This window comes from Vitis vinifera, chromosome 6, assembly GCF_030704535.1.
Source record: "Vitis vinifera cultivar Pinot Noir 40024 chromosome 6, ASM3070453v1".
Classification (NCBI taxonomy): Eukaryota; Viridiplantae; Streptophyta; class Magnoliopsida; order Vitales; family Vitaceae; genus Vitis; species Vitis vinifera.
In genome coordinates this window covers 22,907,954-22,927,951 of record NC_081810.1, presented here as the reverse complement: position 1 = coordinate 22,927,951, position 19,998 = coordinate 22,907,954, and the positions used below count along the sequence as shown (strand labels likewise).

The 19,998-nt window shown below is 35.7% G+C and overlaps 1 protein-coding gene across 2 annotated transcripts; it reads left to right on the top strand.

Annotated features, from left to right (window-relative positions):
* The first annotated feature begins 502 nt into the window (after nucleotides 1-502).
* Nucleotides 503-18,460, top strand: LOC100242617 (protein SUPPRESSOR OF K(+) TRANSPORT GROWTH DEFECT 1). 2 transcript variants are annotated; one of them, XM_002262726.5, is made up of 8 exons: nucleotides 503-1,236; nucleotides 4,546-4,651; nucleotides 6,521-6,719; nucleotides 16,849-16,917; nucleotides 17,002-17,076; nucleotides 17,211-17,309; nucleotides 17,442-17,597; nucleotides 18,102-18,460. In XM_002262726.5, the coding sequence occupies exons 1-8, from the start codon at nucleotides 765-767 to the stop codon at nucleotides 18,225-18,227; spliced, it is 1,302 nt and encodes a 433-aa protein (XP_002262762.1). In that variant the 5' UTR covers nucleotides 503-764; the 3' UTR covers nucleotides 18,228-18,460. The 2 variants fall into 2 exon arrangements, with proteins under 2 accessions (XP_002262762.1, XP_059593634.1); XM_059737651.1 differs by lacking the exon at nucleotides 18,102-18,460 and having other exon boundaries at nucleotides 505-1,236; nucleotides 17,442-17,918.
* The last annotated feature ends 1,538 nt before the right edge of the window (nucleotides 18,461-19,998 follow it).

Here is a 19,998-nt window from a genome sequence, read left to right as displayed (position 1 = left end):
ATTGTTTTTTTTTTTTCATAGGTTAGGAATGAGAATAACAAAACACCAAAATGAATGTTAATTACGACTATTCCCAATTATAAGGGACCTTTTACTCAAGAAAATTTTAAATTTTAAATTTACATGTAATAAAAATGACAATTTAATAATAATTGAAAAAAAGAAATTTATTCATACAATAACATCTCACAAACCAAGCTTTTTTTTATTTTTAAAAAAAGCCAATTACCTTTTTGATACATGTCTATAAATATATTTGTGTATTATTTATTTTTTTTTATAAAAATAGAAAATATGATTTTTTTTTTTTAAAGTAAAAAATATAGTAATAAATTCTATATAAAAATAGATTTTTTTTGTGAAAAATTTATAAATTTATTTTATATCTTTAAAAATCACTTTCAAATATTTTAAAATTTGATATAGTAAATTTTTTAATTTTTTTTTAAATAAAGGGAAAAAAATTATTTGAAAGCCATTTTCACTAATATTTTTTTGCAAATGGACTTAAAAATAAGGTCGTCCAATGAGAAACAAAAACAACGTAGTCCTCACGCGTTCTTTGACGATCCACCAAGACATTCAGTTTCCTTATTTCTGACCTTTCTTCATCCTTTCCCCGAACCCTAGCTCCAAATTCCCCCAATTCTCTCTTTCATCTCCATTTCCCTCGAAATAATGAATTTCCCACATCTTTGAGGTGGGATTCTCCGTGTTTCCTTTCCCCGATTTGATTTTCGATTCCCGATTCTTGGAACCCAAACATGTATAGTAATTTCAAGGAACAGGCGATAGAGTACGTGAAACAGGCCGTTCAAGAAGACAATGCTGGGAATTACAGTAAGGCGTTTCCTCTGTACATGAACGCTTTGGAGTACTTCAAAACCCACCTCAAGTACGAGAAAAACCCTAAGATCAAGGAAGCGATTACGCAGAAATTTACCGAGTATTTGCGCCGTGCGGAGGAGATTCGCGCCGTGCTCGATGACGGTGGCGCAGGGCCGGCGTCTAACGGGGACGCGGCTGTGGCCACCAGACCGAAGACGAAGCCCAAGGATGGGGAGGGCGGGGATGGGGAGGATCCGGAGCAGGCTAAGCTGCGATCGGGACTCAATTCGGCGATCATCCGGGAGAAGCCTAATGTGAAGTGGAGCGATGTGGCTGGGCTGGAGAGTGCGAAACAGTCTTTGCAGGAGGCAGTGATTTTGCCGGTGAAGTTTCCGCAGTTTTTTACTGGTAATTTGTTGATTATTTGGGACTTTGATTTGATGTTTTTTAATATTGATTTTGTGGTGGAATTGTGGTTAGATTGGTGAGAAAGTGTAGGAAAGAGAAGAAAATGAATTTTGAATTTATTTGATTGAGCATAATAGAACTGTTTTGCTTCATTGAATTAAAAAAAAAATGGTAGGAGTTGAGTCTTGAAATGTTCGATTGTTAATTAGATCTCTTGTTCTTTTGTTGAATTGTTTGTGTTTTTAAGTTTCTTGTTAATGAAGTTAATCCTATAAAGAACCTAAAAACACGAATATATATACACAATCTGAACAGGGGTTGGAGTTACAGATTGTCTGTTCTTTTCTTTGCTCCATTTGGTTAGCAAATAGAAGTACTTAATTTCCTGTGGGAATGAAAAGGTAATCTATTGGGTTTCAAGGCGCTAAATTCAGAGGAAAAAGTACAATAATGCTCTTAATTGAAGCAGAAACATCTTTTTCTCAAGTATTACTGCCATCGGCATCACCAATGCTCAGAATCCATGCAAAGGGAATGGGGTCCATCCCAGGGAAGTGTGGGTGGGGTTTATAGGGCCCTGTTGCATTTGTGGGACAAGGAGCTGCTCAGAAAATTAGGGGATAGTTGTAGTGGTTTTGTTGTTGTGAGCAATGTTTGAAAAGGTTAAAGGTAGTCTTGAGGTGTTTTTCCCAAATGAGGTGAGGCGTAAGCCTTGAGGTGAAACGAAGTGTAAGCCTCGACGTGGAATGAAGTGTAAGCCCGAATTAAATAAATAAATAATAAAAAATATCAAAAAATTAGAATAATACTCATAAAATCCCAAGAAAATTGAAAAGTAAGAAAAAAAAAAGCATAAACTTCATAATGATAAAAATAATTATTTGTCATTGTTAATATTTTTTAATTTAGTTCCTTTTTTGTCTCTTCTAACATTTGATCCTCTCATAGTTTCATTAGATAATTTACAACATTACTATCACTAATAACTATCAATAATAAAATCCTTCAAGGGATATAATCATATCTAATTGTTATATTATCCTCCATATCAATGTTATTATCCACTCAGTCTTCTTCTTCATTATTTTGTTAATAGTTTCTAATCAAGTTCTTTTTTTCTCTCTTCTAACATTTGACCTTCTTTCATAGCTTCATCAAATAATTTTCAACATTATTATCACTATCACTAGTAGGATCTTCCAAGTGATATAATCATATCTAATTGCTACATTATCCTACCTATCAGTATTAATATCCATCTAGACTTCTTCTTTGTTATTTTTTCTTATTTATTTATATATATATATATATTTTATCAGCAACAATTTCTTTATTCTTTCTTCTCAAACTCTCTTTTTCCCTTCCATTTAAAAGGTTAATTGGAAGTCAACTAAGTTATTATTTTTAAAAGGTTTAACCGAGTCGGTACCCAATACAAAACTCAATAAATCTACACATCAAAAGCCTACAAAATCATAGCTGATAATATAACTCATTAGAACTTATTGGATATTGAGGCTTTAGCCTATTATAAAATATAAATTAAAAGCCCATAACGACCGAAAGCTCTTTGGATATTTGAGGCTTAGGCCTCAATAGCCTCGAAGCTATGGCCCTTGAGGCTTAAGCCTCAATTATCTTAGCTGAGGCTATAGCTTCAAGGCTAATTCCTAGAGCCTTGCCTTGAGGCGAGCCTTAGGGCGTATGCCTCACTAGCCTTTTAAAACATTGATACTCCGTATGTACTTTGATGCAATGTTTTGAAGTGCTTTTAATATAACTGTTTATTTTACCTAGCACAAAAAAATAAAAGCATCATCCGTGCACTGCAAATCCCTTATCAAGAAGAATCCAAATATACTACAATTTTAAACTCTTTTTTTTTTATAGGTAAATAAGAGATTGTATTAGAAATGCTTAAAAGCAGCGAAAAAAGTACACACGAAGTATACAAGCAACGCCCAAGAAGTTAGACTAAAAGAAAGACGAAAACCTTCTCCTAACTAGACAAAAGCCACTCTATATAAACACGAAGTATACTGCAATTTTAAACACTAACAGAGACATTATGTAGCCACCACAACTTCTCTGTTATCTCCTTGTCAGCCTTTTCTCTGAACTATGAGTTCCACCATTGATTCACACCTCTTCACCTGTACTACCCTATTGCATTTTCACCAGCACAGCCACTTCAATTACCTCTGCTGCCATTTGTGATCAGTTGACCAACTCTGTTGCCATCCTAACAAGTAACACACTCCAAAGCCATCCTAACAAATAACACCAAATTTCCTGCAATTTTGAGATCTATTGGAAAACATTTTAAGTCTTCGGCTATTTGTTAGTTATAGTTCCCGCCAAATCCTTCATACCGTAACTTGTATTAGGCAATGCTTCAGGAACCTATACCCATGTCATTATTGATTTTGTATTGATGTCTTCTTCTTAGATATTGGATCTGTGTTAGTTTCCTGGTTACATTGGCTTACTGGTTGTTTCACTTCCCTATGTGGAAAATGTTAGATGTTGAAGTCTTTGAATATCTTCTATTATTGTCCTCCACAAAAAGAAAGGAAAGAAAAGTTTTCAGTATGGAAATTTTAAGTTAAAATTGATCAACTATATGATTTTTGAATTTGATGTGCACACAACCTGCAGATTGTTGTTTCAAATTTGGTTTTTTGTCATTCAAAGTTTTGGTTGTTGAGAAGATGTAAAGAAAAGGGAAGTTAAAATTTTGTATTGTTATATCAGTTTCTTTCTAAATTTGTGTCGAGGCTTTTACTTCTCCATACCAATGGAAGTTGTATTGGATTGTTGTATTAATTCATAATGATTGGATAGACGCTTGAAGTGAATTATTTGGGTATTTCTAGAGATCATGTTAGGGGATGCCAAATTAGCTTTTTTGAAGCCTGGGAAGTACCCATTGCTATAAAGGTGGAGGCCCTTGCTTTTAGCTGGATGAGGATTCTTTTTCTATTATTATATGGGTGTCTCCTAAACTCTACCAGGAGCATCTTACTTAGGCACTGTTTTAATACATTACTCTTGTTTGCTTCTTAAAAGAATTGGAAGCTTGATTGTTTTTCCAAAAATAAGGGGTTTCTAATGTGCTATATTTTGCTTATTGATGCTAAAAGGAAACTTGATAACTTATATACTTCTGTTTCATGTAAGTATGAATCCCAAAAAAAAAAAAAGAAAGAAAGAAAGAAAAAAAAGAAATGATTTTAATGTTGAGAAGTCGTGGATGCTGGATTTTAGTTTGATTCTATCTGTTCTCATGCTCCTCCCACTCCCCTTCAGGAAAGAGACGACCATGGAGGGCTTTTCTGTTATATGGTCCACCAGGAACAGGAAAATCATACCTAGCCAAGGCTGTTGCAACCGAAGCAGATTCTACATTTTTCAGGTAATTTATGCATCCTCAGTCATTTGACCAGTTACTTCTGTTGTAGAAAATATCCTCTTTACTTTTTATATATCTAGATTGACATCTAGCTGCTTACATTTTATTTATATTTGCAGTTTGAACTCTATCAATAGTAATATTTCACGTTGTTTTATGTAATTAAAGAATCACAATAAAACTTCATTAAGAGCTTATAATAAGGTAGACCTAGTCATCCATGAATTGACTATATTACAATTTGTTTACCTTTTTCTGTGTTGTATTTTTGCATGCCTGGAATTTCATGTCCCAAAGTTGTCCAAAGGGTTAATTGCCTGATTAACCTCCTTGCATGTGAGCTTGTAACAGATGCAGTCATCCCTCTCTTTGATGTTGGCCTGGAAATCAGTAATAGTCATATTCCTGACAGAATGTTGATTTTTCCCTTTAATTGATGATTGCAGGCATTTCCTTCACTCTTGTGATATTATATATTGTATGCAGTTAACTGAAGATCCTGTCATGGGGCAGTTGCCCCTGGCAGTTTTAACTGAACCAGTTCAATGAAGCTACTTTTGACTCTCTAAAAGTCAATCTGAACTGCATCTTAGATGTGAAGATAAGCTTTTAGTGATATGAGTTGATTATGGTTTGAGGTGTAGTGCAATGATCAGTAATCACTGTTCTGGAAGGTTGCTCCTTTATTTTTTTTGGTAGTGTATCAAAGAAATCAAGCAACCTTTTTACGGCTCCAGGCCCTCCATCTTGTGTTTTGTTCTTTGGACTTTCTTTGTGGGTCTTGCATCACTGAGATTTACAGGTGGTTCCCTTTCTATTTTTTCTAGGTTCATTATCTTGTTATTCATAAAAGGCATTTTGTGACAAAATATTATAAAAGCTTCATCATTGTTCTATTTAAAATGAAAATTTTACAAATTTAAAATAGGCTGGTAGAAGATAATATCACCTTAAGTAGGAATTTTTTTTTTTTTTTGTGCGTGAGAAGCCTCGTGAGGTAAAGTCTTAACGTTGGATCAGCTAAAGAGGAGGGGGTGGTTCCTAGCTAACATATGCTTCCTTTGTCTTGTTGAAGAAGAGTCTATTAATCACATTTTAATCCATTGCACAAAGACTAGGGTTTTGTGGGAGTTATTATTTGTTCTTTTTGGTGTGACGTGGGTTCTTCCATTCATGGTTAGAGAGACTCTCCTTGGTTGGCATGGTTCCTTCATGGGCAAGAAGCATAAAAAGGCTTAGATGTTGGCTCCTTTATGCCTTTTTTGGACGGTGTGGAAGGAAAGAAATAGGATAGCCTTCGACAATGAGGAGCTTTCGATTCATAGGATCAAGAATTCTTTTGTTTGTAATTTTTGGACTTGGACTAAGTTGTATATAGATGGATCTTTACCTTTAATCAACTTTTTTGATTGGGTTCTAGGTGAGGGTGGGTGAGGTTTTTTGTATCCCCTCTTCTTTTTTGTTTCTGCCATTTGGCACCTACTGTATATTTCATGTATCCTTTGGGTTGGCCTTTGGCCTTTTTTCTCCATTTATGAAATTTACTTGTGCTTTTACCAATAAAAAAAGAAGAAGATAATATTACCATCATTGGATATACATGACAAGATAATATTGATGTCTATGCCTGCTCTATTTATTTAAAATGCTTTAACTGTGTGCTGTCATATACCAGCTTTCACATAATTATATCTATAATGCTTCAACATAATTAGTGTTACATATGTTTTATTTGTTTCTGTACCTGTGTTTCTATTTGTCTGTCTGTGCAAAAGTCTGTTTCTGTTTCTGGTTATCGTATTTTTCTCCTCCTTTTATGTTCATGAGCTTAGGCCAATAAGTTGGCAAGTGCCAACTGCTGTTCTTTTGCAGTGTCTCTTCTTCAGACCTGGTTTCAAAGTGGATGGGTGAAAGTGAAAAGTTAGTTTCAAATCTTTTTCAAATGGCTCGGGAGAGTGCTCCTTCCATCATCTTCATTGATGAAATAGACTCCTTATGTGGCCAGCGAGGAGAGTCAAATGAGAGTGAAGCTTCTCGACGTATCAAAACAGAACTACTTGTGCAGATGCAGGTATTTGTTGTGTGGTGTGGACTGGTGGAGTCTTAAACTTTTTTATTATATATTATTTATTATTTTATTACATTTATTTTATCTTTATTTTTTGCCTGCATTTGAGAACTGCACTAACCTCACAAATCAACGTTTTCTATTTACTATACTACTTATATCTACCAAAGTTTTCTACTTACACATCAAATTGAGCACATGCGTGAAGGGATTTATCACGATAGTTCGAGTTTATTGAAGGTAAAACAAGTCTAATCAGTCTTCAGGAAAGTTTGTCATTTTAAAGACGAGGCAAAACTAATGAGATTTTTTTCTTTTCCTTTTTTTCCTTTTTCTTTTCTGAATGGGGAAATGCATGCTATATTTCGGAAATCTCATTAAAAATTTTAGACAAAGTGAATTCATGAGAATTGCATTCTCTTCATTTATGCAATATTTATGGTGCCTTCCCAATAAAATTGGCATTTCTCATTAGTTACTTAAATTGGTTAGGATAAGAGTGCGGGAGATTGAAGTAACAACTTTCATACAATGTGACAGTTTCCAAAGTCATGAATTATAGCAAGAAAAATATCCTTTCTAGAGGAAGTGAAGACCATATTTAAGATGGAGCCTACGGGATTTTTTCTTTTAAAAAAAAAAAAAAAAATTCTTTTCTCCAAGTACAGTTTTCAAAACTGTTTCTGAGATAGTGTATAGAACAGTTGTTACTTGTTAGAGTTTTTGCTCTTGAAACACAACTAGTAAGGTAAGTTGAAAGGTCTTAAAAAGAAATATAGTGTTATTGATGTAGGACAACCCTAGGATGGTTGCCTACACTCAAGGGTAGATGGGCTAGGGTTTTATTTTTAGGGTGTAAGGAGAGGAACAAGGAATAAATTTTATGATAGAGAAAATTATAAGATAAGAAATAGAGAGAAAGAAGAAACAATGAAGAAAAGATAGAAAACCTTAGAGTCTCATTAAGGCCTTCTAGGAGTCTCACCTAGAAGAAAATCAATGGAGCCTCACCATTGAAGGTTGCAACCTTGCAATGAAAGAAAGTATAATATTATTCATCAAATTCATCCCTTTGATTTACATTGATTAGCCTATTTATATGCTTCTCTAAGAAATCCAAAGTCTACTAGGACTCTAATAACCTATCATGACTCAAATTCTAATTATATTATAACTCAACTAGTTAATCCTTATTAGACTCCAACAAATACCAATCTCAATTCAATCCTAATTAATATTAATCCTACTTAAAGTTTACTTAGGTCTTCATTTTCTTCCTTGAATAAACTTTAAAAGGCTTTCCCCCATCAGCCATCCAGCTTTGTTTGGTTGTACAAATTGAAAACAGTTACAAATAAAGAAATAAAGGACCTAGGAAGTATTCTTGAAATGAATTTTCTATTCTTTAGAAAAGAAAACGATTTTCTAATTTAAAAAACATGTTCAGCAAATCTTTGATTGAAAATAGTTTTTTGGGATTTTGTTTTGAAAACTGATTATTTTTTAGAACAAGTTTGTATTGTTTTAAGTTGTTTTTTTATAGAATATTCTGAGAAAAAATTGAAAATATGTAGAATACTTTAAGAACTTTTGGATTGTATATAAGTGCACACTAAAAAAAGGAGGCCTTGTTCCAGTCGGGAGATGGGCGAGAGCTGTGGTGTGCGAATGTCATGTTGGTTCTGTTAATTGGACTGAGGTCGGCCGGGCTTTGGCGAAAAGATTAGGGCATAAAGGTGTGGTGACTATCGTCCCCTTCTCTGATGGAAAAGGATTATTTCTTTTGGAAACCATAGAGGAAGCTTTATCACTCCATGATTTAAGGTTTATCAGGATCAAGGGTGGGCTTATAGTCTTGTTGAGAAGATGGTCGCCAAAGGAAAATTCAGTAATAGTGGGGAAATTCAGAGAAGGTTGGATAGAATTATGGGGTTTGCCATTTCATTTATGGTATGAGGTACATCTGAAGAAAATTATGGAGCAGTGGGGGACGGTGACAGAGATCGATTGGAGAACGATGAAACTGTTTGATCTTAGCAAGGCAAGGGTGAGAGTTGTAATGAAGGAACGATCAATTCTCCTAGCTTTAATCGAGGTATTAGATGGGGGAAGGGAGTTCACAGTTTCAGTTGCAATGACTGGAGAGGAAGACATTAGGCAAGGAAGAGAAATGGGTGAGTCAACTCAGCAGAAGCTTGAACCTCACTTGTGGACAGGTGGCAGAAAGAGGGCTGAGGAGTCTAAATCAACGGCTGTAGGTAGGGCTTCTAATGGGGCAATTGGCAGAATGAAGGAGGGAAAAGTTTGTCAAAAGGTTGAATTTGCTCTTGTGGGGACACGTGGCAAGAGAAGACCGACAGTGGGGAACAACTGGTCCCAACCATCCCAATCTTTCAGTTTGAATTCAAATATTCTAAGAACAGGGTATGTTGGGCCAAGGTAGGATGGAGATGTTTGGGCTGGAAGGGACAAAGCCCAATCAACTGTTGAGGATTGGCTTCGGGCCTCCAAAGAAGGGAGAAGAGCCCAATCTTCTCTTAAGCCCAGTCCACAGTTGAAACTGACTTGGGCTGGAAGAGGGGAGTTTCTTTAATTAGCCCGCTTTTGTTGTTGGGCCAAGAAATGGGAGGCAAACAACCCATCTCTGCGAAGGGCTCTTTACGTAGAGATGACCCCTTTGCAAAGGGAAAGGGGAAGGTAGGCTATGAGGCTTCTGAAGCTCAATCGAGGGGTTCCGTGTTGAAGTGTGGTTCAAAGAAGCTGTGGAATGCCCTGTTCCCTCCAAGTTCTGGTTGCCGACAAGGGGGTCAAATTCGAAGCGAGCCTCTAACGCTTGAGAGACCGTCGTTAGCTAGTGATGATCTTCCAAAGGAAGATTCTTTCGAAGTGGGAACACAGTTGGAACGGAGCTTCAGTGCGAGTCCAAGTCGTTCGTCAGGGAGTCGAAAAAGGTGTTTCGGGGATTGGGAAGGAATGTCGCCGCCAAGTGGGGACGCGGATCGAAGGTCTATTCTTAAGGCTCCTTTTCTTTCAAAAGGGAAGGAGAAATTGCACAACTTCTCTAAAGGTGAAGATAGAGCAGGTTTTAAGGGTTTTGCGGGTTTTCCTCATCAGTCGCGGTTTTTCCTTCTTATCCAGTAACCAGAGAAAAAGGGTTCAACTCTGTGGGGTCTTGTAGAATGATGGTAGTGGAAAACCTCGAGGTATCTTCTTATCAACATTCTCAGTCATCTCTATCTCTTCTTCCCCCTCCCTCTGGCTTGGCTCTTCCATACCTGAGTCCTTCTGTTCCCATTCTTCCCAATTCAGCCATTCAGTCTCAGTTTCCTATGAAACCTTAAGTTATATATGAAATTTTTTCCAAAAAAGATGACGATGGGGCTTTTTGTCTTGGGTCTGTTGGCAATCCTAACTGAGATGTTGCGGTGTCCCAGTTAGCTAGTCTAAACCATTTTTCCGAGAGTTTTAAATCTTTTAAATCCAATCCCAACTCACCTCTTGGGGCCCTCAACTTGGTTACAGTTAGCCAGGGTGATGCGGAGTCCCCCCCGATGGGTGGGTTCCAAATTGAAGGCCTTTCCCCAGCAAAATGACCAAAGTCTGTGAGGTCTTAAGTTCTCTGGACATTAAGGTGTATTCAAGGCAGAAGAACAGATTTTACACATATAGTTGAGATCTGTTGGTGTTGGTTTGGAGGTTTAGGGTGAGTGAGGTGTATTTATGAAAATCATCAGTTGGAATACTAGGGGATTGGGTTCTAGGAAAAAACGAAGGGTGGTTAAGGATTTTTTGAGGCTCGAGAATCCGGATGTAATGATATTTCAAGAAACAAAAAGAGAGGTGTGTGACATAAGGTTTGTAGGTAGTGTCTGGTCGGTTAGGAATAAGGAGTGGGATGCTCTTCCGGCGTGCGGGGCTTCAAGAGGGATTTTGATCATTTGGGACTCAAAGAAATTGAGCAGTGAGGAGGTGGTAATTGAATCTTTTTCTGTTTTAATCAAGTTTTTGTTGGATGGATGCGGACCCTTATGGTTGTTCGCAGTTTATGGCCCAAACAGTCCCTTACTTAGGAAGGATTTTTGGGTGGAGCTGTTTGACATTTTGGCCTTTCTTTTCCATTATGGTGTGTTGGCAGTGATTTTAATGTTATAAGGAGAAGTTTAGAAAAATTGGGTGGCTCTAGTTTCACTTCTAGCATGAGGGATTTTGATGGTTTTATAAGAGATTGTTAATTACTTGATCCCCTCGTACGGAATGCCCCTTTCACTTGGTCAAACATGCAAGAGTCATCGGTGTGCAAGAGATTGGATCGGTTTCTTTATTCAAATGAGTGGGAGCTTTTCTTCCCTCAAAGCCTTCAAGAAGTTCTTCCTAGATGGACATCCGATTGTTGGCTGATTGTTTTGGATACCAATCCTTTCAAGTGGGGCCCAACACCTTTTAGGTTTGAAAATATGTGGTTGCAACATCCAAGTTTCAAAGAGTGCTTTAGTAGTTGGTGGAGAGAATTTGAAGGCAATGGTTGGGAAGGTCACAGGTTCATGAGGAAGTTACAATTTGTTAAGGCAAAATTGAAAGATTGGAATAAGCATACTTTTGGAATGCTAAAGGAAAGGAAAAAAAAGCATCTTGGATGAAATATCTAACATTGATGCCATTGAGCAAGAAGGGGTTCTCTCTTCTGATCTTTTTGCTCAAAGAGTTTTAAGAAAAGGAGAGCTAGAGGAATTAATATTGAGGGAAGAAATTAATTGGATACAAAAAGCTAAGGTGAAATGGGTTAAAGACGAGGATTGCAATTCAAAGTTTTTTCATAAAGTGGCTAATTACAAACGAAACAGGAATTTCATCAAGTTTTTGGAGAATGAAAGAGGCTTGGTGTTGGATAATTCCGAGAGCATCATAGAGGAGATCTTACTATATTTTAAAAAACTCTACTTGAGTCCTCCCGGAGAGTCTTGGAGAGTCGAAGGCAGAGATTGGTCCCCAATCTCATAAGAGAGTGCGTCTAGGCTGGATTCCCCTTTTTTCGAAGAAGAGATCTTTAATGTCGTTTTTCAATTAGATAGGGATAAGGCGTCAGGGCCTAATGGTTTTACCATAGCAATGTTTCAGGATTGTTGGGAGGTGATCAAGGAAGACTTAGTGAGGGTGTTTGCAGAGTTTCACAGTAGCGGGATTATTAATCAAAGCACTAATGCCTCCTTCATAGTTCTTTTGCCCAAAAAAAGTCAGACAAAGAAGATTTCAGATTTTAGACCTATTAGCTTGATCACTTGCCTATATAAAGTAATAGCCAAAGTTCTATCAGGGCGATTAAGAGGAGTACTACACGAAACTATCCACTCTACTCAAGGTGCTTTTGTTCAAGGGAGACAAATTTTGGATGCAGTTCTTATAGCCAATGAAATAGTGGATGAGAAAAGGCTATCAAGGGAGGAAGGAGTTGTCTTCAAAATTGACTTTGATAAGGCTTATGACCATGTGAATTGGGATTTTTTGAATCACGTGTTGGAGAAGAAGGGGTTTAGTCCTAAATGGAGGAATTGGATTAGAGGTTGTCTATCTTGGGTCTCTTATGCTATTCTAGTGAATGGAAATGCTAAAGGGTGGGTCAAGGCATCTAGAGGATTAAGGCAAGGTGACCCTTTATCTTCTTTTCTGTTCACTATTGTCGCAGATGTGTTGAGCAGAATGATGTTGAGAGCTGAGGAAAGAAGTTTGTTGGAGGGTTTCAAGGTAGGTAGGAATAGAACTAGGGTGCCCCATCTGCAATTTGCAGATGACACCATCTTCTTTTCTAACTCTTGTGCGGAAGAACTGCAAACTCTTAAGAGTTTATTATTAGTGTTTAGGCAAATTTCTGGGCTTAAGGTCAATCTTGACAAGAGTAATCTTTTTGGCATCAACCTTGATCAAAATCATCTCTCTAGGCTAGCCTTGTTGCTTGATTGCAAGGCTTCTGATTGACCCGTACTCTACTTGGGTCTTCCTTTGGGAGGGAACCCAATTGCTTGTGGATTTTGGGATCCAATGATTGAGAGAATCTCAAGGAGATTAGACGGGTGGCAAAAGGCTTACTTATCTTTCGGAGGTAGGATAACTCTTATCTACTCTTGCCTTTCCCACATTCCTAGCTACTTTCTCTCTCTGTTTAAGATTCCTGCTTCAGTGGCTGCAAAAATTGAGAGATTGCAAAGGGATTTCCTTTGGTCAAGGGTTGGGGAAGGTAAAAGAAATCATCTTATTAGTTGGGATGTAGTGTGTAAGTCGAGGGTAAAAAGGGGTTTGGGGTTTGGGAAGATTTCTTTAAGGAATTTCGCTCTTTTAAGGAAGTGGTTGTGGAGGTATCCTAGGGAAAGTACAGCTCTGTGGCATCAGGTCATTCTAAGCATTTATGGGACACATATAAATAGTTGGGATGCCAACACTTTAGTCAGATGGTCACATCGTTGTCCTTGGAAGGCTATTCCACAAGTCTTTTACGATTTTTTTCAAGTATACTCGGTTTGTGGTAGGAGATGGGGAAAAAATTCGCTTTTGGGAGGATTTGTGGTGGGGGGACTAGCCTTTGAAATCCCAATATCCAAGACTATTTAGAGTAGTCACGGATAAAAATAGTCATATTTCTTCAATTCTTGATTCTGTTTGCCCTTTCTCTTGGAACTTTAATTTCAGTCGTAATCTTTTTGATTCTGAGATAGAAGATCTATAATGCCTCATGCAACTTCTTGATTGTATGCATTTATCCACCTCGGCTTTAGATGCAAGATCCTGGTCTCTATCTTCTTCAGGATTGTTTACAGTCAAGTCTTTCTTTATAGCCTTGTCCCAAGTGCCCGATTTATCTCCTTGTTTTCCTACTAAGTTTGTATGGAATTCTCAAGTCCCTTTCAAAGTCAAGTCATTTGTCTGGTTAGTGGCACACAAGAAGGTAAACACTAATGCCTTGCTACAATTGAGAATACCCTACAAAGCTCTTAGTCCTAACATTTGTAAGTTGTGCATGAAGCAAGGAGAATCAGTAGATCATCTTTTCCTACATTGTTCCTTGTCCATGGGGTTGTGGCACAAATTATTTCAGCTAGCCAAGATGGATTGGGTTCCTCCGAGAAGCATTTCAAACATGATGTCTATCAATTATAAAGGTTTTGGCACTTCCAAAAGAGGGATAGTTTTGTGGCAAAATGCGTGCATTGCTTTAATTTGGGTTGTGTGGCGGGAAAAAAATGTTAAGATATTTGAGGACAAAGTTAGGAATTCAGAGAATCCATGAGATTCCATTCACTTCCTAGCTTCTCTTTGGGCTTATTGTTCCGTGGTTTTTAAGGGCATTCCCCTTAACATGTTACAAATAGATTGGCTAGCAGTGTGTAGTTCCAATGGGATGGTCTAGCCAAGAGAGCTTGTTCGTAATTTTCACAGTGTAGTTTCTTCTTTTATTGTGTTGTTAAGTTTTATCTTTGGTGGGAGGATTTCTCATCCTTCTTTTGTACTTCTTATTCTTTCAATATATATATATATTTGTTGTTTCCTATCAAAAAAAAAAAAAAAAAGAGTTAAGAAAACAAATTTTCATGTTTGAGCAAACAAAATTTTGTTCTTGAAACAATTGAGGACTATTTTTATGACTTATTCTTAAAACTGTTTTTTTTTTTTTTATCAGAATTAAAAACTGTTATTTGATAACTGTTTTTGAAAATGCTGCCAAAAAGGCCCAAAGGTGCTTCCCACTTGTTAACCCTTGTGCTTACTATTGTTTCTAGGATATAAGGTCATGTTTGGTTGGTTGGATGTAGCCTTGAATAGGATAGGAGATAAAATAATGTATCCTATCCCATGTTTGGTAGGTGATCAGATATGGTAAGTGATGCATATCCTAAGTGCATATCCCATGAATCAATTTATTCTTCATATCAATTTTTTTTCCATTTTTTATTTTTTTATATCATTCATTTTGCAAAACAGAAAATTTTGATTAAAGAAATTAAGTTTATAGTTAAAAAAAAAGGAACTAAAAAATATCTATAAATATATTGTAAAATAATACTAATATATGTATTATTTAATATAATATTTAATTTATACATTTTTTTTATATATTGAATAACATAATGTAAAAATATTTTATCTATGCATTTTAAACATTTTAATCAGGAATATTGTTTATAAATAAATAAATAAATATTCATTAAATTATAAATTGTAGAACAGTTTAAAAAAAAAAAAGTTAAATATAAGAGAAATTTCATACTTTTTTAACAAAAAATATTAAGACGCAATATGATTTTTATTTTAAACAAATGTAGAACATTAAAATGCAATGTGTTTTCCATTCCATTTTTTATAAACTAAATATACAAGTATTAGAGATATCTCATTGGATATAATATCTTATGATATCTTTTCCATGGGATATAATATTCAAAAATATCGTATCCTATTGGAAATGATTTTCTATAATATACATATCTTATCAAGTGGGATATGATATCTTAGGATTTACATATCCCATCTTATACGGCCAACCAATGTAGCTTAAACTTATTATTGTTTCTGAAATCCTTCCCTCTCTTAAACTCTCAAGTTTTTAATTGTTTCATGGATCCTTCTGTATCTGAAACTTTCACTACTAATTGGAATGCAAGATGCAGAAGAGCATAAATCCAGTTTACCTACTTTGTTGGCCTTTATACCCTTATGCAGCTTTCACGACTGTACTGTATAGGCTTTAAGTTGCCACAATGCTTCCAAAAGTTGGAATTTATAATTCTCATTTTGGATCAGCTTTTTATTGGAAGTTTGCCATGTCAATGTGTAGTTTATGACATGTGCTGTAGCCTGTAGGGACTGTTTCATGATTAATGTCGTTTTATAGGCAATCAGTAGCAGTTTGACACAAAATTTCCTCCCCAGATATTATGAAGTTCATACAGAAATTTATATGCTTTTCTTGATAAATAGATGTTGATATCAAAATGATTTCATCTGCTTGTATTATCATATGTAATTTACCACTTCTTTCATGAGTTTGTGTTCCATTCTCTTGTCCACTTTGAATATCTGTTGCTGGTGCTGCGAACTTGGAACTGTTGGGTGCTTTCACATGTATTTGGTGTGCCCCTGAGTTGTACATACGTTGTCATGAACCAAGCCTGAGTTATGCCATGGGTCTCATGCTTGAAGCTTAACCCAACTAGGATGCCCATGAGCCAAGTCTAAGCCTAGGTGGAAATAGTTTGGCTGGAAAAGTGTGAAAGGAGGAGAATGGAATACCGACCTAATCCAACCATCCCCAATCTGAACCTCCAGATCTAGTCTGAATTTCTAAATAGCCAAAAGATGTAAAACAATTATTTATTTATTTTTTATTTTTTATTTTGTTTTATTTTTTTATAATAGGGGTGAGATACAAATTTGTCAAAAAATGATTTCATTGGAACTTATGGAGTTGAAATAGAAAAGCTGTGACTTGAAAAACTTTGGTCGTAAGGTGAGGTTCTAAAGGCCACTACAAAATTAGTTTTACAACATTTGGTGAGTGGATTAAGAAAATCAAAGGAAATAAAAATGCTGAAAGTGAAGACAGAAAACTGTAATTACTTTAAGGCATATGATAATGTTTACAATGAACTGGATTGATATGCATGGCCCTGAATTCTTATATCTCTATGGTGTAGGTTATCAGTGCACTTAATGCATGTAAATTTTGTTTAATGAATTTTTTCTATTTATGAAAACTTAAAAACATTTAGTTCCCTAAGTTTGTAAGGAAAGATAATTGAGAGTTCTGCTGTATTTTATTAGACTTGGCAGTTTAATTAAATGGAATCACTTTGGAAACTCTGATTTTTGTAGAGGTACTTCTGTTAGAGACCTTGAGCATGATAATTTTGTTTCATATTTTATTTTAAAGAGTAAGTATTGAATGTTATCTTTAGTTTCTTTTTCATTCTTTCTTGAAGAATAAAAATAATAGTTGCTTATAAATAATATTCTGTGATGCTTCATATTACACTATCATATTCTGGTTTGAGAAGGGAAAATTTTGAAACTTTTGATAGTTAGATTCTTCAGTTCTTTCCCTGTCCCAGTCTTAATGTTGAGCTGGTGGACCTTATCCTTTTTCCAGGGTGTAGGACACAATGATCAGAAAGTCCTTGTTCTTGCCGCCACAAATACTCCTTATGCCCTGGATCAGGTAAAGGGGAGACTAAATGATTGGTTTGTGATTTCCAATAACAGGACAACTGTATCTCTCTGGCTAACAGATTAGTACTTACAGGCCATTCGACGGCGATTTGACAAGCGTATATATATTCCTCTTCCAGATCTGAAGGCTCGACAGCACATGTTCAAAGTACTGGAACTTGTTCTTGATTTTTTCCTTACAAATAATTCAATAAATAAATAATAGGTGATGCAACTCTGCTTTACAGTGCCAGTGTCTCTTTTTAATGTCCAATTTTGTTGTGCCTTGGTAAACTTGCAAAGGTGCATCTTGGAGATACTCCTCACAACTTGACTGAAAGTGATTTTGAAAGCTTAGCTCAGAAGACAGAAGGGTTTTCTGGTTCAGATATTGCTGTTTGTGTAAGTGCGAGTGCTATATCAGATGCTCAACTAAATTCTCCCTTTGAGCTTTCCTCAGTAGTATGGTTTAAGGTGGGACAGAATAGTAGAAAATAGCTTATCATCTTGCTTTTTTTGGTGTACCCTTTGCAGGTTAAAGATGTACTGTTTGAACCTGTTCGTAAAACCCAAGATGCAATGTTTTTCATTAATACTCCAAATGATATGTGGGTACCGTGTGGACCAAAGCAACCAGGGGCAGTACAAATCTCCATGCAGGATCTTGCTGGAAAAGGACTTGCTTCAAAGGTATGGATAGATCCCCAAACACTAGTGCATGTGGAGAATATCGTATGTGCCTCCCCTGATTTTGATCTTTCTGGATGTTGCTGCTCGTTTGCTTTATCCATGTTACTTTTTTCTGGGGCAATTGGACACCTTATGAAAATGAAATAACGTTGTGTTTGATTCTATATTAGAAGTTTCATTCCTGCTTTATATACCCGATTGATGTGGAATGTAATTAAAATTTCTCTACACCCCAATCTGCAAAGAAGCTTCCAAGATAAAGTTGTGAATTTTGAATCCCACAGAACTTTCAAATTCCTAATTAAACAACACTTTGTTGAACCACATGCGGCCCCTGATTCAGTTTTAAAACCTAGGTTATTTGGATATACAGATTGGAGTTCTTGACTGAGATGGTGATTGTAACATAATGATGAGAACTGTTTGTTTATTATATATATATAATGTGATTAGTCCACCTGCAAGCTAATAAATATTTGTTGCTGATTTTTAACACCCATGCAGATCCTTCCACCCCCCATCACAAAGAATGATTTTGATAAGGTACTGGCAAGACAAAGGCCGACCGTGAGCAAATCTGACCTTGAGGTGCACGAGAGATTCACACAGGAGTTTGGAGAGGAAGGCTGATGGAGTCCACAAGAGAAGGAACCGCATAAACACACAGCTGGGTGTGAGTGCAGTTATTATAATTTGTATTGTGATTGTTACTGCTGGGTCCAGTGGAATTTATCCCTTCTATTTAGTTTCTTCCAGTGGGTAAGGTGACATCTGTATTGATACGAAAACACTGGTTTGTTACCTTGAAAACTGCTTGTTTTTTATTTGGGTAAAGAAGAGTTTTATCAGAATATTTTCTCAAATAATGATCTTGAATATGGTATGCTTATGTTATGCTATTGTAACCTTTCCCTACAAAACACTACACTCCGTTTTCTTTCTCTAGCTCATTTCATTTTCTTGGCTTAGCCAGTAGCCAGTAGCCAGTAGCCAGTAGCCAGTAGCAAATCCGTGTGCGTAAAGGTCTATGCCTCTTTTCCACAAATAGAACAACCATAACGCCCAATCGTCATGGCGGTTTCACCAAATAAGTAACTTTGAAAATATTCTTAGAAAGGGATGGGCTATGGCACAGGCCGACAGCTATGGTAGTGCACAACAGCTTGTTGCCATAAAAAGCCAAAAAGGTTATGTGAAAAATAAAATAAAAATAAAACAAAACGAGAGGCATGGCGGCTCTAGCTAACAACAGTGCCCATGGGTTTCAATGGTTCTGCTCAGTCATGGTCCACTCATTTACGCAGCGGCCCCCACACCAACAATGATAAGAAGAGAATTCCGATTTGAAGACGAAAGGTGGGGAAATGTGGATTTTGGGGATGAAGTTGGTGGGTTTGAATTATGGTTTTATCTTAGAGTACCAAGCCATCTACGAAATCTGCAAAGGCTTTCATATAAAACTGTCGTAGATGTTGGTTTCAAGAGCACGGTGGATTGTAACGACCCAATTGAGTTCCACATTGCTAGTAGTTGAACTAGCACCCTCCCGCGATAGCCGGTTTTCAAGGATGAGTTCTACCTATGTAACACATTTCCACATAACAAATCCATCTTGGGCGCTTAATCTTTGGGATATTGTGGTCCAACATGAAAATAATGTGGCAAACTTTTTCAATTTTCTTTCCAAAAGGATACATTGAAAGAGATTTATCCTTTATTAAATTTATAACCTTTTATTATATAATAAAAAAAATATTTTAGACATGTTAAAATGAACTTTAACAAAAAGCAAATAAGAAGATTGTCGGAAAAGAAAAATAAAATATAGTTTCAATCTTTTACAACATTATTAGCTTGTTTGATAAAAAATAAATTATTTAATATAAATTTTTATCTACTAACTGGTCTATTTATATAGCTGAAAGGTCGTATGAAATGTTGTTTAAATTGTCATTTTGATGAGATATGTTCTTATGATTATTCAAAGCGTGAGCACCATGAAATAAAAAATCCGTTATGATAATTTGTTAGGATATGAAAACTTGTAGATGATCATAAACATCTAGTTTTTTAATGTAAATGATTAACTCAAATGTCGATATAAATATCTTCTTAACTTTCTATAAAAAAAAGGAGACCTACTAATGAAATAAATACAGTATTTTCCAAAATCAACTTTAATAAAAGTAGATAAAAAATTTGCAAGAAAGAAAAAAAAAATTATAATTTTCAATCTCGTACAACACTATTAGCTTGTTAAATAAAAAATAAAGTTTAAAAAAAAATCTGAATTTTAAAAATATTTTATTATATTTCATTTTTTTTATCTTTTTCATTACAACCAAAAAAATAAAATAATTAATAATTTTTAAATTTTAAACTATAAAAAATGTGTCTCATG